The sequence below is a fragment of the Pseudophryne corroboree genome, chromosome 10, assembly GCF_028390025.1.
Source record: "Pseudophryne corroboree isolate aPseCor3 chromosome 10, aPseCor3.hap2, whole genome shotgun sequence".
In the NCBI taxonomy this organism is placed as follows: Eukaryota; Metazoa; Chordata; class Amphibia; order Anura; family Myobatrachidae; genus Pseudophryne; species Pseudophryne corroboree.
The window spans coordinates 256,465,931-256,491,015 of NC_086453.1; the positions used below are offsets into that span (position 1 = coordinate 256,465,931).

Sequence of the window (25,085 nt, forward strand, 5' to 3'; positions counted from 1 at the left end):
GTGTCTTGTGCTGCATCAGTCCAGTCACAGTGATGGTGTCCTCTGCTGCCATATGTCCAGTGCTGCTGTATAAGTCCAGTCCAGTGGTGCTGTGTTGTGCTGCATCAGTCCAGTGGTGGTGTCTTGTGCTGCATTAGTCCAGTGCTGCTGTATAAGTCCTGTCCATTGCAGTGGTGCTGTGTTATCCTGCATCAGTCCAGTGGTGGTGTCCCTGTGCTGCTGTATATGTCCAGTGGTACTGCCGTATATGTCCAGTGATACTGCCGTATGTGTCCAGTGATACTGCCGTATATGTCCAGTGGTACTGCCATATAATTCCAGTAATACTGCCGTATATGTCCAGTGGTACTGCCGTATAATTCCAGTGATACTGCCATATAATTCCAGTGATACTGGCGTATAACTCCAGTGGTGTTGCCGTATAAATCCAGTCCAGTGGTACTGCCATATAATTCCAGTGATACTGACGTATAATTCCAGTGATACTGCCGTATAATTCCAGTGGTACTGGTGTATTCGTCCAGTGATACTGCCTTATAAATCCAGTCCAGTGGTACTGCCATATAAGTCCAGTGGTACTGCCATATAATTCCAGTGATACTGCCGTATAATTCCAGTGATACTGCCGTATTATTCCTGTGGTACTGCCGTATAAGTCCAGTCCAGTGGTGCTGCCATATAAGTTCAGTGGTGCTGTACTGTGCTGTATATTATTTACTCCAAATAAAGGGGTTATTAATATTTAATCCAAATAATTTTCACAGGGTTTGCCCTGTGTGGTGTAGAGGTAATCTCTCCTGTACCGTATATTGTTATATAACTCCAGAAAAATAATGAAGAACAAAAATTTGGAGGATAAAATAGGGAAAGATCAAGAACCACTTCCTCCTAGTGCTGAAGCTGCCACTAGTCATGACATAGACAATGAAATGCCATCACCGTTGTCTGCCAAGGCCGATGCCCAATGTGATAGTAGACGGCATGTAAAATCCAAAAAGCCAAAGTTCAGTAAAAAGACCCCAAAAAATAAATTGAAATGGTCTGAGGAGAAACGTAAACTTACATATATGCCATTTACGACACAGAGTGGCAAAGCACAGCTAAGGCCCTGGCCTATGTTCATGACTAGTGGTTCAGCTTCACATGACGATGGAAGCCTTCATCCTCCAGCTAGAAAAACGATAAGAGTTAAGCTGGCAAAAGCACAGCAAAGAACTGTGCATTCTAAGATGGTATCACAAATCCCCGAGGAGAATCCAAGTGTGTCGGCGGTTACGATGCCTTACCTTCCCAACACTGGATGGGAAGAGGTGGCTCCTTCCACCATTTGCATGCCCTCTGCAAATGCTGGAAGTAGCACCCACAGTCCAGTTTATTATATTCAAATTGAAGATGTCACTGTTGAAGAACACCAGGATGACGATATGGGTGTTGCTGGCGCTGAGGAGGAAGTTTACAATGAGGATTCTGATGGTGATGTGGTTTGTTTAAATCAGGCACCGGGGGAGACACCTGTTGTCCGTGGGATGAAGAAGCCCATTGTGATGCCTGGGCAAAATACCAAAAAAGCCACCTATTCGGTGTGGAATTATTTCTCCACAAATTCGGACAACAGGTGTCAAGCCATGTGTTGCCTCTTGTCAATCTGTATTAAGTAGAGGTAAGGACATTAACCACCTAGGAACATCCTCCCTTATATGTCACCTGCTGCGCATTCATCAGAAGTTAGTGTCAAGTTGTGAAACTTTGGGTAAAAGCGTAAGCAGTTCACTGAGACCTAAATCCCTACTTCCTCTTGTACCCAAGCTCCTGCAAGCCACACCACCAACTCCCTCAACGTCAACTTCCTCCTCAGTCAGGAACGTCAGTAATCCTGCAGGCCATGTTACTGGCAAGACTGAGGAGTCCTCTCCTAACCGAGATTACTCTGGAGGTTCCTTGAGTGTAACGCCTACTGCTGCTGTTGCTGACGCTGCTGTTGTTGCTGCTGGGAGTCGATCATCAACCCAGAGGGAAAGTCGGAAGACCACTTGTACTACTTCAACTAAGCAAATGACTGTCCAACAGTCCTTTGTGAGGAAGATGAAATATGACAGCAGTCATCCTGTTGCAAAGTGGATAACTGAGGCCTCGACAGCTATGTTGGTGTTAGACGTGCATCCGGTATCCGCCATTGGTTCAGTGGGACTTAGAGAATTAATGGAGGTAGTCTCCCCCAGGTACCAAATCCCATCTAGGTTTCCACTTCACTAGGCATGCGATATCGAGAATGTACAGAGATGTCAGAAAAAGTGTCCTCAGTGTCCTAAAAAATGCAGTTGTACCCACTGTCCACTTAACCACGGACATGTGGACAAGTGGAGCAGGGCAAACTAAGGACTACATGACTGACAGCCCACTGGGTAGATGTATTGCCTCCCACAGCAACAACAGCAGCTGCACCAATAGCAGCAGCTCATAAACGCCAGCTCGTTCCTAGGCAGGCTACGCTGTGTAACACCGGTTTCTGTAAGAGGCACACCACTGACAACCTCTTTCGGAAACTGAGGTACATCATCGCACAATGGCTTACCCCACTTAGACTCTCCTGGGGATTTGTGATATCGGACAACGCCACTAATATTGTGCGTGCATTACATCTGGGCAAATTCCAGCATGTTTTGCACATACAATTAATTTAGTGTTGCAGAATTTTTTCAAAAATGACAAGGGCGTGCAGGATATGCTGTCGGTGGCCCGAAAAATTACGGGCCACTTTTGGCGTTCAGCCACCGCGTGCTGAAGACTGGAGCACCAGCAAACACTCCTGAACCTGCCCTGCCACCACCTGAAGCAACCTGGTAATGAGGTGGAATTCAACACTCTATATGCTTCAGAGGATGGAGGAGCAGCAAAAGGCCATTCAAGCCTATACATCCCTCTACGATATAGGCAAAGGAATGCACCTGATTCAAGCGCAGTGGAGAATGATTTCTGTCTTGTGCAAGGTTCTCCAACCCTTTGACTTTGCCACATGTGAAGTCAGTTCAGACAGTGCCAGCTTGAGTCAGGTCATTCCCCTCATCAGGATTTTGCAGAAGCAGCTGGAGAAATTGAAGGAGGAGCTAAGACGGAGCGATTCCGCAAAGTATGTGGGACTTGTGGATGGAGCCCTTTTCTTTGCTTTGCCAGGATTCAAAGGTGGTCATTCTGTTGAAATCAGAGCACTACAATTTGGCCACCGTGCTCGATCCTAGGTTTAAAGCCTACGTTGTATCTCTCTTTCCGGCAGACACAAGACTGCAGAGGTTCAAAGACCTGCTGGTGAGAAAATTGTCAACTCAAGTGGAACGTGACCCATCAACAACTCCTCCTTCATTTTCTTCTGCAACTGGGGCTGCGAGGAAAAGGATAAGATTTCCTAGCCCACCCGCTGGCGGTGATGCAGGGTAGTCAGGAGCGAGTGCTGACATCTGGTCTGGACTGAAGGACCTGCCAACAATTACTGACATGTCTACTGTCACTGCATGAATGTTGGAGGATTACATGAGTGACAGCATCCAAGTAGGCATGTCAGACAGTCCATATGTATACTGGCAGGAAAAATAGGCAATTTGGATGCCCTTGCTCAAACTGGCTTTATTTTACCTAAGTTGCCCCGCCCCTCCAGTGTGTACTCCGAAAAAGTGTTTAGTTCAGCCGGTCACCTTGTCAGCGATCGGTGTAGGAGGTTATTTCCACAAAATGTGGAGAAGATGATGTTCATCAAAATGAATTGTAAATTCCTCTAGGAAGACCTTTACCAGCAATTGCCTCCAGAAAGTACACAGGGACCTGTGATGGTTGATTCCATTGGGGATGAATTAATACTCTGTGAGGAGGAGGATGTACACACTGAAAGGGGTGAAGAATTGGAGGATGAGGTCAACATCTTGCCTCTGTAGAGCCAGTTTGTGCAGGGAGAGATTGATTGCTTCTTTTTTGGTGGGTGCCCAAACAAACCACTCATTTCAGCCACAGTCGGGTGGGAGACCCTATCGCTGAAATGATTGGTTTGTTAAAGTGTGCATGTCCTGTTTATACAACATAAGGGTGGGTGGGAGGGCTCAAGGACAATTCCATCTTGCACCTCTTTTTCTTCTTTGCATCATGTGCTGTTTGGGTCCTAATTTTTAAAAATGCCATCCTGTCTGACACTGCCATACAACTCCAGTGGTACTGCCGTATGAGTCCAGGGGTACTGCCGTATAAGTCCAGTCCAGTGCTGCTTTCTTGTGCTGCATCAGTTCAGTGGTGGTGTCTTGTGCTGCTATAAGTCCAGTGGTGGTGTCCTGTGCTGTTTATTATTTACTCCAAATAAAAGGGTTATATACATTACTTATATTATTATCCAAATCATTTTTACAGGGTTTGCCCTGTGTGGTGTAGGGGTACGCTCGCCTGTGCTGCATATTATTATAATAGCTCCAAATAAAAGGGTTATTATTACCCAGATTAATTTTACAGGCTCTGCCGTGTGTGTGTGTGTATGTGTGTGTGTGGTTTAGGGGTACGCTCTCCTATGCCACCAATATTGTGCGTGTATTACATCTGGGCAAATTCCAGCACGTCCCATGTTGTTTGTGCCGCACACTTGTGTCGCTTAGCTTAGTCATACAGCTACCTCATTGCACCTCTTTTTCTTCTTTGCATGATGTGCTGTTTGGGGCCCAGTTTTTTTAAGTGCCATCATGTCTGCCATTGCAGTGCCACTCCTAGATGCGCCAGGTGTTTGTACCGCACACATGTGTCGCTTAGCTTAGCCATCCAGCTACCTCATTGCACCTCTTTTTCTTCTTTGCATCATCTGCTGTTTGGGGCCTATTTTTCTCATACGTCCTAGAGGATGCTGGGGTACACTTCAGTACCATGGGGGTATAGACGGTTCCGCAGGAGCCATGGGCACTTTAAGACTTTTCAAGAGTGTGAACTGGCTCCTCCTTCTATGCCCCTCCTTCAGACCTCAGTTTAGAAAATGTGCCCAGGCAGACTGGATGCACTCCAGGGGAGCTCTACTGAGTTTTTCTGAAAAGACTTATGTTAGGTTTTTTATTTTCAGGGAGAACTGCTGGCAACAGTCTCCCTGCTTTGTGGGACTTAGGGGGCAGAAGTAGGAACCAACTTCCTGAATAGTTTCATGGCTCTGCTTCTGGCAGACAGGACACCATTAGCTCCTGAAGGGAACGGAACGCTAGCTGCGGCTATGTGCTCACTCCCACAGCCCGCCGTCACCCCCCTTAAAGAGCCAGAAGTCAGAAGACAGGTGAGTGTAAGAAGAATTCTTCAGACATCGTGACGGCTAAAAGGTACCGCGCAGCGGGCGGAAACGCTGCGCGCCATGCTACCCACACATACACAGGCACTGCAGGGTGCAGGGCGGGCACCCTGGGCAGCATGAAACCTAGTAAAACTGGAAAATAAAGGGGCATAAGATGCTGAGTCACAGTCCTACCCCCGCCAGTATAAGAATTGCCTCATAAATGCTGAGGAGAAACGCGCCATTACAGGGGCAGGGCTTCCTTCTCAGTCAGCCAGCACACTGCTCAGCGCTATTTTCTCTCCTTCCAGGCTGCAGAGAAGAACGCTGGTCCTCCTCCACTGCTGAACCAAGTATCAGGATGCAAAACAGGGGGGGGCCACAGTGAAATTTGGTGCTATATATTGTGTGATTACCATTATAAAAGCGCTGCATGTCAGTGGGCTTTTTGTGTTTCACAGACAATTTATTACTGGCACTGGGTTGTGAACTGGCAAATCCTATCTGTGTCCTTCTGACAGATTTTACTGTGGGTCTTTCCCCTATAATCCCACAGTGTCTGTGGTGTGTTTGTGCACGTGTGTAACATGTCTGAGGCAGGGAGCTCTTCCCCTGAGGGAGCCATTTTAGGGACACAGAGTTGTAATGTGGTGGGGCTGCCGGCACACCACGAGCCTGAATGGGTGAAAGAATTACGTGATAGTGTGAATCATATCAGTAAGAGATTAGATAAGTCTGAGTCTCAAGCAGAGAGCTGGAGAAAATCAGTGGAAGATGTGATTTTTCATAGTTCTGCCTTTTCATCCACAGGTGACCCCTCTGGGTCACATAAGAGACCATTTGCACAAATAGTACATACTGATACCGACACGGATTCTGATTCCTGTGTCGTAGATAGTGATTCCAGGGGGATAGATCCTAAATTGGCAAAAACCATTCAATATATGATTGTTGCTATAAAGGAAGTTTTGGAAGTTACGGAAGCCCCTCCTGTACCTCAGGAGAAGGCATATTTTTATACATGCAAGAAGCCATGAAAGATATTGGACTCTTGGGTTCAAAAGCCGCTACCATGGCAGTATCAGCTCGGAGGGCATTGTGAATTCGCCAGTGGAATGCTGATGCAGATTCCAAAAGAAATATGGAGGCTCTCCCATATAAAGGTGAGGCCTTGTTTGGAGATGGGCTGGATGCGTTAGTATCTGCGGCTACCGCAGGTAAGTCGACATTCTTGCCTTATGCTCCTGCACCGGCGAAAAACAAATACAAAAATACCAAAGGTTCCCCCTTCTTTGCCGGTAGAGGAAGGGGAAGAGGAAAGAAATCTGCAGCATCTCCAGGATCGCAGGAGCAGAAATCAACCCCTGCTTCTGCCAAATCTGCAGCATGATGCTGGGGCTCCCTTGCGGGAGTCCGCTCGGGTGGGAGCACGTCTGAAACTTTTCAGTCAGATCTGGCTTCAATCTGGCCTGGACCCATGGGTCTTACAAGTAGTGTCCCATGGATACAAACTGGAGTTTCAAGACGTCCCCCCATGCCGATTTTTCAAATCGACCTTGCCAGCTTCTCTTCCAGACAGAGAAGTCGTAACAGCTGCAGTTCAAAAATTGTGTCATGATCAAGTCATTGTCCTGGTACCCTTGTCACAGCAAGGAGAAGGTTTTTATTCAAGCCTTTTCGTAGTTCCGAAGCTGGATGGCTCGGTCAGACCAATTTTAAACCTGAAAAATCTGAATCTCTACCTCAAAAGGTTCAAGTTCAAGATGGAATCTCTGAGGGCAGTGATTTCCAGTCTGGAGGAAGGGGAATTCATGGTGTCAGTAGACATAAAAGATGCTTACTTGCATGTTCCCATTTATCCTCCTCACCAAGCTTATCTGAGATTCGCAGTACAGGATTGCCATTACCAATTCCAGACGTTGCCGTTCGGGCTCTCCACGGCACCGAGGGTATTCACCAAGGTGATGGCAGAGATGATGGTCCTCCTTCGACAACAAGGAGTCAATATAATGCCTTACCTGGACGATTTCCTGATAAAAGTGAGATCCAGGGAACGGTTGGTGCAGAACATTGCACTCTCCCTGTCAGTACTCAAACAACACGGTTGGATCATGAATTTTCTGAAGTCACAATTGGAACCAACGACAAGATTGTCCTTTCTGGGGATGATACTGGACACAGAAGTACAGAGAGTATTTCTTCCAGTAGAAAACGCTCTGGAAATCCAGAGAATGGTCAAACAAATTTTGAAACCAACAAGAGTGTCAATACATCAATGCATTCGGTTGTTGGGGAAAATGGTGGCGGCCTACGAGGCCATACAGTTTAGCCGATTCCATGCCAGAGTATTCCAGTGGGACCTGTTGGACAAGTAGTCCGGATCCCACCTACACATGCACCGGAAGATAATCCTGTCCTCCAAAGGCAGGATTTCGCTCCCGTGGTGGCTACACAGTTCTCACCTACTAGAGGGACGCAGGTTTGGGATTAAGGACTGGGTCCTAGTAACCACGGATGCAAGTCTCTGAGGCTAGGGAGCAGTCACACAGGGGGAAAGCTTCCAAGGAAAATGGTCAAGTCAGGAAACCTGCCTTCACATAAACGTTCTGGAATTGAGAGCCATTTACAACGGCCTTCTACAAGCGGTACATCTTCTTCAAGATCAACCCGTGCAGATCAAGTCAGACAATGTAAGAGCAGTCACGCACATAAACCGTCAAGGCAGAACGAAAAGCAGAACGGCAATCGCAGAGGTGACAAAGATCCTCCTCTGGGCAGAAAGGCATGCAAGAGCTCTGTCAGCAATTTTCATTCCGGGAGTGGACAACTGTGAAGCAGACTTCCTAAGCAGACACGATCTCCATCCAGGAGAATGGGGCCTCCACCAAGAAGTCTTCACAGAGGTGACAAGTCTTTGGGGAGTTCCTCAAGTAGACATGATGGCATCTCGTCTCAACAAGAAGCTTCAGAGATATTGTTCCAGGTCGAGAGACCCTCAAGCAGTAGCAGTGGATGCACTGGTGACCCAGTGGGTGTTTCGGTCGATATATGTCTTCCCTCCACTTCCACTGATACCGAAAGTTCTAAAAATCATAAGAAGAACAAGGGTTCGAGCAATCCTCATTGCCCCAGACTGGCCAAGGAGGGCTTGGTATCCAGATCTTCATGAGTTGCTTATAGAGGATACACGGCCTCTTCCTCCTCGCGAGGACCTGCTGCAGCAGGGGCCGTGTGTATATCAAGACTTACCGTGGCTACGTTTGACGGCATGGCTGTTGAGCGTCGGATCCTAGTCCGAAAGGGTATTCCCAAAGAAGTCATCCCCACTCTTATTCAGGCCAGGAAAGGAGTAACGTCTAAACATTACCACCGTATTTGGAGAAAATATGTGTCTTGGTGTGAATCCAAGAAGGCTCCTATGGAGGAGTTTCAGTTGGGACGTTTTCTCCATTTTCTGCAGGCTGGTGTGGATGCGAGCCTACGATTGGGTTCAATCAAGGTCCAGATTTCGGCCTTGTCAGTTTTCTTTCAAAAACAATTGGCCACCCTTCCAGAGGTTCAGACGTTCGTGAAAGGGGTGCTGCATATCCAGTCTCAATTTGTGCCTCCAGTGGCACCATGGGACCTTAATGTGGTGTTGCAGTTCCTTCAATCGGATTGGTTTGAACCTCTACAGGAGATAGAATTTAAGTTTCTCACTTGGAAAGTGGTGATGCTTTTGGCCTTGGCATCCGCAAGGCGGGTGTCTGAGTTGGGGGCCTTGTCTCACAAGAGCACTTACCTGATCTTCCATGAAGATAGGGCAGAGTTGAGAACTCGCCAACAATTTCTTCCAAAGATGGTTTCGTCTTTCCATATGAACCAACCTTCTCCGTCTGTCCTCCGTGGTGGTTTGAAAAAGCACCTGTGTGCGAAACGCGTTAGTGAATTGCTGTTCACCCTGCTGAGTGACACCCCACTGCCGGACTGGGAGCTAAGGACAACTAGCGAGACCTCATACACCTGCCACCTAAGCTGAACCGCAATCAGAAGAGACGCCGCCAGCCAGGTGGAGAGTCTGCTCTGCAAGCGTCCACATACAAGCAGCCCCAACACGCCGAGGGATAGAGACCATCTAGTACCGCTACCACCACGGAGGACAGATGGAGAAAGGGAGAGTAAACACTGCCGCTGTGCACAGCGAGGATCTCCCCAGCACGTCTATGTTCACGGATACGGCGGTAAGCGGCTTATACCAGTCATTAAACTGACAGTCTATGGACTATGCCCAGTATATGAACAAGAACTATGTCTATATGTAGAGGACTGAGTTCCATCATATTTGGAAAAACACCACTTATTGCCGTAGAAATACAAGCTATGTTTTATTCACATTATATTAGTGGAACAAACAATTGTTCTTAACAACAGGTCCGAGCACTGGATGCTTAAACAGAGAAATAGTGTTACAGTTTTAGAATGAGCTCTTAATGAATATGCATGCATATTGAGTTTTCTAATATATTGTTGTGTGAGATATATAATTTTTGCACCAAAATAAAAACCAGAGAGGTGATTTTAAACGTGTCTTTATTCATATATGCACCTGGGGAGACAGCGCAATCAGTCATTTCCTTTTCTTGTGCAGTTCTTTGGTTAATGAGGAGGGAGAACAAGAGAGCTCTCCACCTCATAATCAATTTTTTGCTGTACGAACACAGGTACAGCTGGACGGAGGTTGCAGCTTATAGTATATTACAAATTAAAAATTAAGTATTATGATTAATTAATTAGCGCCTGGATCAGTGTTGTTTTTTTCTGTTTTTGTCCTGCTTCTAAGCAGACTATTGCGCGCTGGTTCAGAGGGATGATAGAAAGGTGGGCTCATCCTGGGCAGCTGCCCGGGATGTCTCGGCATTACAACTTTGCCGAGCAGCTACTTGGTCAGGATCAAATACGTTTGCAAAGTTCTACAAGTTTGACACCTTGGCCGATGAGGACCTCAAGTTTGGTCAGTCGGTGCTGCAGGGTCATCCGCACTCTCCCGCCTGTACTGGAGTTTTGGTATAACCCCATGGTACTGAAGTGGACCCCAGCATCCTCTAGGACATATGAGAAAATAGGATTTTAATACCTACCGGTAAATCCTTTTCTCCTAGTCCGTAGAGGATGCTGGGCACCCGACCCAGTGCGTACTTTACCTGCAGTAGTTACTTTGTTGTAGTTACACAAGTGTTGTGTTACAATTATTTTCAGCATGTTGCTGCAAATGGTTCATGCCTGTTGGTGTGTGTTATGTTGAATGCCATGTTGTGCGGCATGGTTGAGGTGTGTGAGCTGGTATGAATCTCACCGTTAAATTAAAAGTAAATCCTTTCCTCGAAATGTCTGTCTCCCTGGCCACAGTACCTATACTGAGGTCTGGAGGAGGGGCATAGAGGGTGTAGCCAGTTCACACCCTTGAAAAGTCTTAAAGTGCCCATGGCTCCTGCGGAACCGTCTATACCCCCATGGTACTGAAGTGGACCCTAGCATCCTCTACGGACTAGGAGAGAAGGATTTACCGGTAGGTATTAAAATCCTATTTTTAAATCTGCCATCCTGTCTGCCACTGCAGTGCCACTCCTAGATGGGCCAGGTGTTTGTGCCGCCCACTTGTGTCGCTTAGCTTAGTCATCCAGCCACCTCGGTGCAACCTTTTGGCCTAAAAACAGTATTGTGAGGTGTGAGGTGTTCAGAATAGACTGGAAATGAGTGGAAATGAATGTTATTGAGGTTAATAATACCGTAGGATCAAAATTACCCCCAAATTCTGTGATTTTAGCTGTTTTTATGTTTTTTTCAAAAATCATCCAGATCCAAAACCAAAACCAAAACACGAAAAGTGCCCGCCACACATCTCTAGTTTTTATATAGGGGGTCATTCCGAGTTGATCGCTCGCTAGCTAGTTTTAGCAGCCGTGCAAACGCTATGCCGCCGCCCACTGGGCAGTGCATTTTAGCTTTGCAGAAGTGCCGAGCTCTGCAAAAACAAGTTTGTGCAGTTTCTGAGTAGCTCTGAACCTACTCAGCGCTTGCGATCACTTCAGCCTATTCGTGTCCGGATTTGACGTCATACACCCGCCCAGCGAACGCCCAGCCACGCCTGCGTTTTTTCAGACACGCCTGAAAATGGTCAGTTGACACCCAGAAACGCCCCCTTCCTGTCAATCTTCCTGCGGCCGTCAGTGCGACTGAAAACTTCGCTAGAACCTGTGCACAACCACAACGGGCTTTGTACCCGTACGACACGCGTGTGCATTGCGGTGCATACGCATCCGCAGAAATGCCAAATTTTAGCCAGATCGCTGCGCTGCGAACAACGGCAGCTAGCGATCAACTTGGAATGACCCCCAAAGTCTTCTCTGTCTGCAATTATTCCTACTGTGTACGTTATTCCTACTGTGTAAGTAAAATGTAGGATGGTACATGCTGATTGTGACTTTGTGTTGTTCATATATATTAATAATGTCAATATTATTTTCTTTCAAAGGTTTGGCAAGAAGATGGTTTCTACCCCTCCGAGCCAGTGTTTGTCCCCAGCCCAGATTCCAATGAAGAAGATGACGGTGTGATCCTTTCAGCTGTTGTCTCTCCCAACCAGGTAGGTTACAAGTTAGAGCAAGCTAACATGGTGATTGCCAGTAATGACATTCCCATGAGGTTACAAGCTGCGGGGCATATACTGTAGTGTTGGACAATAATGGAAATTGTTTCTACCCGCAAAATTTATCGGAGTTTTGTTAGACTGCTGTAGCATTTTATAATCATTTTATTATACAGCTTTTGTCTAAAGATATTGATGCCTAGTTTGGCTGAGTGCTGGTAAACACCCAGATTCCATAGCTACACCAAATTGTGAAATAAACTAATTATACATTCACTGCTAGATTAAAACTTCATTACTGGAATGAGTTTAAGGGGAAAAACACTAAGGGAGACATGTACTAAGCAGTGATAAAAGTGGAGAAGTGAGCCAGTGGTGAAGTTGCCCATGGCAACCAATCAGCTGCTCTGTATATGTTGATAGTATGCAAATTCTAAATGTTACGTCAGTGCTGATTGGTTGCCATGGGCAACTTCTCCACTGGCTCACTTCTCCACTTTTATCACTGCTTAGTACATGTCCTCCTAAATCCCAAATAAGGGAAGTTACAGAGAGGTACAGATGCATCCCGCCACCGCCTTGTTGCTTTTAGCAGCGTGCTGTAGCGGGACTGCAATACATACGCAGCATGCAACATGTGTACACATTGCAAGCGGCACCCATTAGAATGTTGTGGTCTGTGTGCTGCAATGCCAATGCATCCAGCAGTTGCAACAGATGTGTCACTGTCCTCATTCACCTTTGCTCGAGTTGCCCCGTTTTGTGGGCCACAGACTTTGCGACTCAGCCGATCCAAGAGTCGTTTTCCTTAAATAAATGTTTTAGTTGCATCACAGTACAATGTAAGGGTACACTGACTACTGGGGCTGGCTTTACGTGTACTTCTCTGAGCAGTTAAGTCACAAATCTGGGTACAAAAGGCAGTACCTCCCGTCACGCATCATGCTTAATCTGAGACTTTAAACACACTTTATACCAATTCCTGTGCAACAGAAGTATTAATCTAGTGTCCCAGGTACACTGTGAGCATCTCTATGTGTGGCTATGATGCGACTAAGATGTACAATTTCTGAAAGTATGCATTATTACCCAGGTCTGGAAACAGGGGGCGTCAAAGGGGACATCTGTCCCGGGCCCCGAGGATCAGAGGAGCCCCAAGAATAGGACACTTAGTGCCTGGCAGGGATGTGAGATGTCTTGTCCAAATAGGGCAGCGAGCTGTAGGCGGTGTGGGCGCATCCTCAGAGTGACTAGAGCCTCGCACACACAGTGACTGTGCGGCACAAGTGTGCACATACTCTTCTGGGTCCAGCTCTGCTGCAGGCAGTTACAGGACATGGCAGGAGTTCCGCTGCCCGGGATTCCCATGCCCTACGCCGACCTCTTTTGATGAGATCTGCTGTGAGGTGTTTGGGTCTGTGTACTGGGAAGTGCAGGGCAGATGAGTCTCTCCCCGGAGTAAGAGAGGCTTGGTGAGGGGATACAGGGCTTTGAGATGTGGTTGGGGAGCTGGGAATGCAGTATGGAGTCATTGGGGAGAGACAGACTGTTGGGTGTGTGGGAGGAAGGAGAGAGGTAGACACAGACTGTGGTGTGTGTGGGGGAGGAAGGAGAGATCAGAGGAGGATTTACCACTAGGCACCCAAAGCAGCTGCTGGTCCCAGGGGGCCTGTCGACAAGCGCATTTCTGGCAGACCACGAGCCTGGCTGACTGAATACTCCCAGCAGGCTGTCAGTAATTAGACAGCTGTTGGGTGCCAGCTCCAGCGCATGCCTGTGTCCCCAGTCCATGTAGTACTGTGCATCTGACCAGTCATGACACGTGGGTATGACGTCAGGTGCTTAGACAGGAGCCAGGATGTGTACAGAAAAACACGAGTTCTTCTAGTGTACTTTATTACAGTATTCTTTACATTTTATATAACATCCACCACCTACTTCAAATTCCAAAGAGGCATAAGTGGGGGTTGATGGGGCGAGACAGTGGGCCTAATTCAGATCTGATCGCAGTAGCAACTTTGTTAGCAGTTGGGCAAAACCATGGGCCCTCATTCCGAGTTGTCCGCTCGCTAGCTGCTTTTAGCAGCATTGCACACGCTAAGCCGCCACCTACTGGGAGTGGATCTTAGCATAGCAGAATTGCGAATAGAAATTTATTAGCAGTTTCTGAGTAACTCGAGACTTACTCTGCCACTGCGATCAGTTCAGTCAGTTTCGTTCCTGGTTTGACGTCACAAACACACCCACCGTTCACCCAGACACTCCCCCATTTCTTCAGACACTCCCGCGTTTTTCCCAGAAACGCCAGCGTTTTTTCGCACACACCCATAAAACGGACAGTTTCCGCCCAGAAACACCCACTTCCTGTCAATCACACTCCGATCACCAGAACGATGAAAAATCTTCGTTAGGCCGTGAGTAAAATACCAAACTTTTGTGCTAATTTACTTGGTGCAAGCGCAATGCGAACATTGCGCATGCGCAGTTTGCGACTAATTGCTCCGTTGCGAAAAAATCTAACGAGCGAACAACTCGGAATGAGGGCCCATGTGCACTGCAGGGGGGCCAGATATAACATGTGCAGAGAGAGTTAGATTTGGGTGAGGTGTGTTCGAACTGAAATCTAAATTGCAGTGTAAAGATAAAGCAGTCAGTATTTACCCTGCACAGAAACACTATAACCCACCCAAATCTAACTCTCTCTGCACATGTTAAATCTGCCTCCCCTGCAGTGCACATGGGGCCTAATTCAGACCTGATCGTAGATGTGCTAAATTTATCTACGATCAGTCAGACAGACATGCGGGGAGGCGCCCAGCACAGGGCTAGTCTGCACCGCATGTCAGGCCTGACCCCCCCCCCCCCCCCACCCCACACACACACACACAAGTACAAAAGCATCGCACAGCGGTGATGCTTTTGTACTTTAGGAGTAGCTCCCTACCAACGCAGTTGCTGTGCGCTGGCAGGGAGATACTCATCGCTGTGAGGGTCGCAGCGGATGTGTGTGATGTCATGCAGTCGCCGTGGCCCACCCCCCGCATGGCCCGGGCAGGTCTGCGTTGCCTTGACCGTGCCCCCTAAATGGCGGGTAAACACCGCTGGCCCGCCCCCTCCCGCCCAGTGCATGCCAGACAGCCGACGGCCATCTCAACCCTGATTGACAGGCATAGGCGGTCCCAGGGCTGAGATGGCTGTCGGCTGTCTGGCATGCGTCAGCACACTGCGCCGCCGGCGCATGCGCAGTTCAGACCTGATCGTCTGCTGTGCAAAAACATACAGCATCCATCAGGTCAGAATTAGGCCCATGGTTTTGCCCATTAGATAACAAATTTGCTGCTGCAAACAGATCTGAATTACCCCCTGTGTTATTTTAAGTACAGTGTCTAACATCTAGGAAAATGTGGTTATGAATACACTATAACAAGGCGCCACCTCTAAATTGTGCAACCGTCACTTCTGTGGTGGAAATATTGAAAATATATTTACGTTCCTTGTATGTACACCACTATCCTCTTTGCTCCAGAGCCTGGATCTCACATGCTCAGCATATGCAAGGATAAATAAAATCTCATGTGTGGTAATGTCAATTTAATACATAGATTTTATACAACACACATACAGTAGATGTAACATAGACAATGACAAAAAGGTTCCCACTATGGTTCCATCAAATGTCCCCAGAGGACTGAAACAATTACCAGATGTTGTAGAGAACTGGTGGATAGACAGTTCTCAAACAAGCGTTGTTAAATATCCGAAGTCAGTTCACCCGGGTAGGCAACTCCAGAAGAGGCATCAGGTACCGTTCAGTGCTCTCCAAACAGCTTCAGGAACCAGGGGATCAGCAACACCTTACAGCCAACGCGTTTCAACCCCTGTAGTCAGGGTCTTTTTCAAGGCAGTGTGTTGCTCTGTTCAACTATTCCCTCTTTTAAACAAGGAGTGTCCAATCAGAAGAGCCGTTCCATTCCCGCTAATCCTATCACCGGAAATACGTCGCACATAGCTCCGCCCACTACACCCAACGATGCCCGTGCTCCCGGAAGCATCAGAATGTCCTTCTATAACCGCGCCTCCTCTTTCCGGAAGTGTATCGTCGAGTGTTGCGCCCGCTACAGCCAGCGGCGCCCAGACTCCCGGAAATACGTCATCGTCATTCGTCTATTGCCGGAAGTTCCATACTGCATCTATACGGAAATAGGTGATCTCCTGTAATCGGGATTGGCCATGATTGTCCCCTCATGCTTCCCGTCCATAAAGCGGAAGTGTCAATAAATTGTAAACAACATTCATCATTACTGGTCCCCTTCTCATAAACGTCCTTACAAACTATTATTATCTGATCTGTAAACATAAAAACTAGAGATGAGCGCCGGAAATTTTTCGGGTTTTGTGTTTTGGTTTTGGGTTCGGTTCCGCGGCCGTGTTTTGGGTTCGACCGCGTTTTGGCAAAACCTCACCGAATTTTTTTTGTCGGATTCGGGTGTGTTTTGCATTCGGGTGTTTTTTTCAAAAAACCCTAAAAAACAGCTTAAATCATAGAATTTGGGGGTAATTTTGATCCCAAAGTATTATTAACCTCAAAAAACATAATTTACACTCATTTTCAGCCTATTCTGAACACATCACACCTCACAATATTATTTTTAGTCCTAAAATTTGCACCGAGGTCGCTGTGTGAGTAAGATAAGCGACCCTAGTGGCCGACACAAACACCGGGCCCATCTAGGAGTGGCACTGCAGTGTCACGCAGGATGGCCCTTCCAAAAAACCCTCCCCAAACAGCACATGACGCAAAGAAAAAAAGAGGCGCAATGAGGTAGCTGACTGTGTGAGTAAGATTAGCGACCCTACTGGCCGACATAAACACCGGGCACATCTAGGAGTGGCACTGCAGTGTCACGCAGGATGTCCCTTCCAAAAAACCCTCCCCAAACAGCACATGACGCAAAGAAAAAAAGAGGCGCAATGAGGTAGCTGACTGTGTGAGTAAGATTAGCGACCCTAGTGGCCGACACAAACACCGGGCCCATCTAGGAGTGGCACTGCAGTGTCACGCAGGATGTCCCTTCCAAAAAACCCTCCCCAATCAGCACATGATGCAAAGAAAAAGAAAAGAAAAAAGAGGTGCAAGATGGAATTATCCTTGGGCCCTCCCACCCACCCTTATGTTGTATAAACAAAACAGGACATGCACACTTTAACCAACCCATCATTTCAGTGACAGGGTCTGCCACACGACTGTGACTGATATGACGGGTTGGTTTGGACCCCCCCCAAAAAAGAAGCAATTAATCTCTCCTTGCACAAACTGGCTCTACAGAGGCAAGATGTCCACCTCATCTTCACCCTCCGATATATCACCGTGTACATCCCCCTCCTCACAGATTATCAATTCGTCCCCACTGGAATCCACCATCTCAGCTCCCTGTGTACTTTGTGGAGGCAATTGCTGCTGGTCAATGTCTCCGCGGAGGAATTGATTATAATTCATTTTAATGAACATCATCTTCTCCACATTTTCTGGATGTAACCTCGTACGCCGATTGCTGACAAGGTGAGCGGCGGCACTAAACACTCTTTCGGAGTACACACTTGTGGGAGGGCAACTTAGGTAGAATAAAGCCAGTTTGTGCAAGGGCCTCCAAATTGCCTCTTTTTCCTGCCAGTATAAGTACGGACTGTGTGACGTGCCTACTTGGATGCGGTCACTCATATAATCCTCCACCATTCTATCAATGTTGAGAGAATCATATGCAGTGACAGTAGACGACATGTCCGTAATCGTTGTCAGGTCCTTCAGTCCGGACCAGATGTCAGCATCAGCAGTCGCTCCAGACTGCCCTGCATCACCGCCAGCGGGTGGGCTCGGAATTCTGAGCCTTTTCCTCGCACCCCCAGTTGCGGGAGAATGTGAAGGAGGAGATGTTGACAGGTCGCGTTCCGCTTGACTTGACAATTTTGTCACCAGCAGGTCTTTCAACCCCAGCAGACCTGTGTATGCCGGAAAGAGAGATCCAAGGTAGGCTTTAAATCTAGGATCGAGCACGGTGGCCAAAATGTAGTGCTCTGATTTCAACAGATTGACCACCCGTGAATCCTTGTTAAGCGAATTAAGGGCTGCATCCACAAGTCCCACATGCCTAGCGGAATCGCTCCGTGTTAGCTCCTTCTTCAATGCCTCCAGCTTCTTCTGCAAAAGCCTGATGAGGGGAATGACCTGACTCAGGCTGGCAGTGTCTGAACTGACTTCACGTGTGGCAAGTTCAAAGGGCATCAGAACCTTGCACAACGTTGAAATCATTCTCCACTGCACTTGAGACAGGTGCATTCCATCTCCTATATCGTGCTCAATTGTATAGGCTTGAATGGCCTTTTGCTGCTCCTCCAACCTCTGAAGCATATAGAGGGTTGAATTCCACCTCGTTACCACTTCTTGCTTCAGATGATGGCAGGGCAGGTTCAGTAGTTTTTGGTGGTGCTCCAGTCTTCTGTACGTGGTGCCTGTACGCCGAAAGTGTCCCGCAATTTTTCTGGCCACCGACAGCATCTCTTGCACGCCCCTGTCGTTTTTTAAAAAATTCTGCACCACCAAATTCAAGGTATGTGCAAAACATGGGACGTGCTGGAATTTGCCCATATTTAATGCACACACAATATTGCTGGCGTTGTCCGATGCCACAAATCCACAGGAGAGTCCAATTGGGGTAAGCCATTCCGCGATGATCTTCCTCAGTTGCCGTAAGAGGTTTTCAGCTGTGTGCGTATTCTGGAAAGCGGTGATACAAAGCGTAGCCTGCCTAGGAAAGAGTTGGCGTTTGCGAGATGCTGCTACTGGTGCCGCCGCTGCTGTTCTTGCGGCGGGAGTCCATACATCTACCCAGTGGGCTGTCACAGTCATATAGTCCTGACCCTGCCCTGCTCCACTTGTCCACATGTCCGTGGTTAAGTGGACATTGGGTACAACTGCATTTTTTAGGACACTGGTGAGTCTTTTTCTGACGTCCGTGTACATTCTCGGTATCGCCTGCCTAGAGAAGTGGAACCTAGATGGTATTTGGTAACGGGGGCACACTGCCTCAATAAATTGTCTAGTTCCCTGTGAACTAACGGCGGATACCGGACGCACGTCTAACACCAACATAGTTGTCAAGGACTCAGTTATCCGCTTTGCAGTAGGATGACTGCTGTGATATTTCATCTTCCTCGCAAAGGACTGTTGAACAGTCAATTGCTTACTGGAAGTAGTACAAGTGGGCTTACGACTTCCCCTCTGGGATGACCATCGACTCCCAGCGGCAACAACAGCAGCGCCAGCAGCAGTAGGCGTTACACGCAAGGATGCATCGGAGGAATCCCAGGCAGGAAAGGACTCGTCAGACTTGCCAGTGACATGGCCTGCAGGACTATTGGCATTCCTGGGGAAGGAGGAAATTGACACTGAGGGAGTTGGTGGGGTGGTTTGCGTGAGCTTGGTTACAAGAGGAAGGGATTTACTGGTCAGTGGACTGCTTCCGCTGTCACCCAAAGTTTTTGAACTTGTCACTGACTTATTATGAATGCGCTGCAGGTGACGTATAAGGGAGGATGTTCCGAGGTGGTTAACGTCCTTACCCCTACTTATTACAGCTTGACAAAGGGAACACACGGCTTGACACCTGTTGTCCGCATTTCTGGTGAAATACCTCCACACCGAAGAGCTGATTTTTTTGGTATTTTCACCTGGCATGTCAACGGCCATATTCCTCCCACGGACAACAGGTGTCTCCCCGGGTGCCTGACTTAAACAAACCACCTCACCATCAGAATCCTCCTGGTCAATTTCCTCCCCAGCGCCAGCAACACCCATATCCTCCTCATCCTGGTGTACTTCAACACTGACATCTTCAATCTGACTATCAGGAACTGGACTGCGGGTGCTCCTTCCAGCACTTGCAGGGGGCATGCAAATAGTGGAAGGCGCATGCTCTTCACGTCCAGTGTTGGGAAGGTCAGGCATCGCAAACGACACAATTGGACTCTCCTTGTGGATTTGGGATTTCAAAGAACGCACAGTTCTTTGCGGTGCTTTTGCCAGCTTGAGTCTTTTCAGTTTTCTAGCGAGAGGCTGAGTGCTTCCATCCTCATGTGAAGCTGAACCACTAGCCATGAACATAGGCCAGGGCCTCAGCCGTTCCTTGCCACTCCGTGTGGTAAATGGCATATTGGCAAGTTTACGCTTCTCCTCCGACAATTTTATTTTAGGTTTTGGAGTCCTTTTTTTTCTGATATTTGGTGTTTTGGATTTGACATGCTCTGTACTATGACATTGGGCATCGGCCTTGGCAGACGACGTTGCTGGCATTTCATCGTCTCGGCCATGACTAGTGGCAGCAGCTTCAGCACGAGGTGGAAGTGGATCTTGATCTTTCCCTAATTTTGGAACCTCAACTTTTTTGTTCTCCATATTTTATAGGCAGAACTAAAAGGCACCTCAGGTAAACAATGGAGATGGATGGATTGGATACTAGTATACAATTATGGACGGACTGCCACGGTTAGGTGGTATAAAAAAACCACGGTTAGGTGGTATATATTATAATAATAATACAATTATGGATGGACGGACTGCCTGCCGACTGCCGACACAGAGGTAGCCACAGCCGTGAACTACCGCACTGTACACTGGTTGATAAAGAGATAGTAGTATACTCGTAACAACTAGTATGACACTATGACGACGGTATAAAGAATGAAAAAAAAACCACGGTTAGGTGGTATATATTATAATAATAATACAATTATGGATGGACGGACTGCCTGCCGACTGCCGACACAGAGGTAGCCACAGCCGTGAACTACCGCACTGTACACTGGTTGATAAAGAGATAGTAGTATACTCGTAACAATTAGGATGACACTATGACGGTATAAAGAATGAAAAAAAAACCACGGTTAGGTGGTAGGTATATAATAATAAATAATACAATTCTGGTCGGACGGACTGCCTGCCGTGTGCCGACACAGAGGTAGCCACAGCCGTGAACTACCGCACTGTACACTGGTTGATAAAGAGATAGTAGTATACTCGTAACAATTAGGATGACACTATGACGGTATAAAGAATGAAAAAAAAACCACGGTTAGGTGGTAGGTATATAATAATAAATAATACAATTCTGGTCGGACGGACTGCCTGCCGTGTGCCGACACAGAGGTAGCCACAGCCGTGAACTACCGCACTGTACACTGGTTGATAAAGAGATAGTAGTATACTCGTAACAATTAGGATGACACTATGACGGTATAAAGAATGAAAAAAAAACCACGGTTAGGTGGTAGGTATATAATAATAAATAATACAATTCTGGTCGGACGGACTGCCTGCCGTGTGCCGACACAGAGGTAGCCACAGCCGTGAACTACCGCACTGTACACTGGTTGATAAAGAGATAGTAGTATACTCGTAACAATTAGGATGACACTATGACGGTATAAAGAATGAAAAAAAAACCACGGTTAGGTGGTAGGTATATAATAATAAATAATACAATTCTGGTCGGACGGACTGCCTGCCGTGTGCCGACACAGAGGTAGCCACAGCCGTGAACTACCGCACTGTACACTGGTTGATAAAGAGATAGTAGTATACTCGTAACAATTAGGATGACACTATGACGGTATAAAGAATGAAAAAAAAACCACGGTTAGGTGGTAGGTATATAATAATAAATAATACAATTCTGGTCGGACGGACTGCCTGCCGTGTGCCGACACAGAGGTAGCCACAGCCGTGAACTACCGCACTGTACACTGGTTGATAAAGAGATAGTAGTATACTCGTAACAATTAGGATGACACTATGACGGTATAAAGAATGAAAAAAAAACCACGGTTAGGTGGTAGGTATATAATAATAAATAATACAATTCTGGTCGGACGGACTGCCTGCCGTGTGCTGACACAGAGGTAGCCACAGCCGTGAACTACCGCACTGTACACTGGTTGATAAAGAGATAGTAGTATACTCGTAACAATTAGGATGACACTATGACGGTATAAAGAATGAAAAAAAAACCACGGTTAGGTGGTAGGTATATAATAATAAATAATACAATTCTGGTCGGACGGACTGCCTGCCGTGTGCCGACACAGAGGTAGCCACAGCCGTGAACTACCGCACTGTACTGTGTCTGCTGCTAATATAGACTGGTTGATATTTAAAGAGATATTAGTAGTATACAACAATACTATACTGGTGGTCAGGCACTGGTCACCACTCCTGCAGCAAAAGTGTGCACTGTTAATTAATATAATTGTACTCCTGGCTCCTGCTAACAACCTGCAGTGCTCCCCAGTCTCCCCCACAATTAATTATAAGCTTTTAATTTATACATTGATGACTGTGCAGCACACTGGGCTGAGCTGAGTGCACACAGACTGAGTCACACTGTGTGACTGACTGTGCTGTGTATCGTTTTTTTTTTCAGGCAGAGAACGGATATAGCAGAGAGAAGTGAACGGATATATTATATTAAATAAAAGTTAACTAGCAACTGCACTGGTCACTGACTGTGGTAAACTAACTCTGTCTGCGACTCTGCACAATCTCTCTCTATCTAATCTATCTATCTCTATTCTAATGGAGAGGACGCCAGACACGTCCTCTCCCTATCAATCTCAATGCACGAGTGAAAATGGCGGCGACGCGCGGCTCCTTATATAGAATCCGAGTCTCGCGAGAATCCGACAGCGTCATGATGACGTTCGGGCGCGCTCGGGTTAACCGAGCAAGGCGGGAAGATCCGAGTCGCTCGGACCCGTGAAAAAAAACATGAAGTTCGGGCGGGTTCGGATTCCGAGGAACCGAACCCGCTCATCTCTAATAAAAACCCGTAAGATACATAAAATACATATGGGTAACATTAAAATTCATTAGGAAGACAGAAACCGTGATTATAAAATATTGAGAATTGTTCTATAAAATTATTCTATGAGAATATCTCCATTTGCAACTTGATCCATTAATATAGAAAATTTATAAAAACTGATGGATCAATTTAAAATTAATAGACCATTAAAAATTCATCAGACTATTCCCCTAGGTTATTACAATACAAATGGCACTACTTATTTTTCTAATAAATCATAGCAACCATTTAAGTTCAAAGTCATTGTTTAAACCGTGTGGGTGTAATGTATTGCACTCATAGATTAGCTGCATTTCTTTCCTAGCCAAGCTAGAAGCAGTATCTCGTTGGCGAAGATTGCCTTTTACCAGTTTTAATCCTGTAAATCTAATAATATTTTTCGTGGAGCAATTGTGAAATTTCTTAAAGTGGGACGAGAGAGCATGTGTCTCCAGTCCCTTCTTTGTGTTTCTACAATGCTCCCCGAGCCTGACCTCAAGGGCTGTAGAGGTGCGTCCTATGTAAAATAGGTGGCACGTGCATTCAATACAGTAGATGACATTGCTCGAGTTACATGTCATAAATTCATTGACAGTTAACTTTTTGCCATTTATCTGAATGCTATCAAGTTTTTTTGTGCCATCACTGCTAATCTACCTACAGCCTATACACATTCCACATCTGTGGAAACCTTTAGTGACAATCCTTGGTTCCCGTCTTATTGGTGGAAGATAGCTGTTAACTAACTTGTTTTTTATGTTAGGGGCTTTCCTATAAATAAAGGTAGGGTGTTCAGGAATTTTATTACCCAATACTGGGTCCTTCTTTAAAATATTCCAGTTCTTCCTAATGGACCGTTCTAAAGTTCTATATTGAGAATTATAGCTAGTAATAAATGCCCACTCAAATGTTTCCTGCTTGGTTTGTTTTAAAGTGCTAGTGCTTAAAAGATAATTTCTTTTGACACTACTAGCCTTTTGCATTGCTGATTTTATGATGTCCTCTTTATATCCACAATTTTCAAATCTTGTCTTTAGTTCATGTGCTTGCTGTGTATAGATGGCCTCATTGGTGCAATTTCTTTTAATGCGCTTAAATTGGCCGTTGGGGATAGAATTAAGCCAGTTAATATGATGACAGCTAGTGTATTCGATATATGTTTTTGAATCAGTTGTTTTGGTGTATGTTTTAGTCTGTATTTGATTATTTTCTACAAACACCGTGATATCTAAGAAATCAATCTTCAACTTGTCGATATTAAAAGTGAGCTCAATATTTAAAACATTATCATTAAGATATGAACAAAAAAGATCCAGGCTGTCACGATCCCCTCGCCATATGAAAAAGATATTGTCTATAAAGCGTTTCCAGGACACCAGGTTCGCTCCGAATGGGTTGTTGTGCCAAATAAAATCCTCTTCCCATTGACCCATAAAAATATTAGCATAACTCGGAGCGAACCTGGTGCCCATGGCTGTGCCCACCTTTTGTATATAAAAATTGCCATCAAAGGTAAAATAATTGTTTGTTAAAATGAACCTAATCCCTTCTTTAATCAAATCCTGAACATGATCCTCCAAAGTGCTCCTTCTTAAATATGTAGTTATGGCCTGTAATCCTAATTCATGATTAATGATGGAGGGTAAAGATTTGACATCCGCAGTTACAAATATAATATTTTCTTCCCATTGTAACGTGGACAGGAAGAGCAAGAAATCTTTTGTATCCTTTAAATGGGAAACATTTTGTAAAACAAGTGGCTGAAGAAAAAAATCTATATATTCTGATAGATTAGACGTGGCGGAATCAATCCCAGATACTATAGGTCTACCTGGGGGATGGGTGGGATTTTTGTGGACCTTGGGAAGCAAATAAAGTGCTGGTGTGACAGGTTTTGAAATTTGTAAAAATTTAACTTCCCTTTCTTCAAGGATTCCCAAGTCCTCATATTTTTTGATTAAAACTTGTAACTCTGAGGTTATCCTATCTGTTGGATCTGATTTGAGTTTGGAGTAGGTGACTTTATCATTAACATGTTCTTCAACTTCCTTGATATACCAATCCTTGTTCGTCACTACCACCCCCCCCCACCTTTATCTGCAGGTTTTATGACTAGATCGGAGTTTTTCTTAAATTCCTTCAATGCAAATCTTTCCTTATATGTCAGGTTTGATTTTATCCCTGACGGTTTAATTTCTCTGGGATCTCCCTTAATAAGTTCACAAAAAGTTTCAATAAAAGTACCTTTTACATATGCAGGGAAGAAGATAGACTTAGGCTGGAAACGTTTTAT

At 46.1% G+C, this 25,085-nt stretch overlaps 1 protein-coding gene across 4 annotated transcripts in view; it reads left to right on the forward strand.

Annotated features, from left to right (window-relative positions):
* The window catches only part of LOC134966447 (carotenoid-cleaving dioxygenase, mitochondrial-like), a 405,306-nt gene that overhangs the window by 370,783 nt on the left and 9,438 nt on the right, over window positions 1–25,085 (forward strand). For all 4 annotated transcript variants that reach the window (XM_063943198.1, XM_063943200.1, XM_063943197.1 and 1 more), the window contains one exon: window positions 11,787–11,897. In XM_063943198.1, coding sequence (XP_063799268.1) covers window positions 11,787–11,897 — 111 coding nt within the window. The remainder of the gene's footprint in view (window positions 1–11,786; window positions 11,898–25,085) is intronic.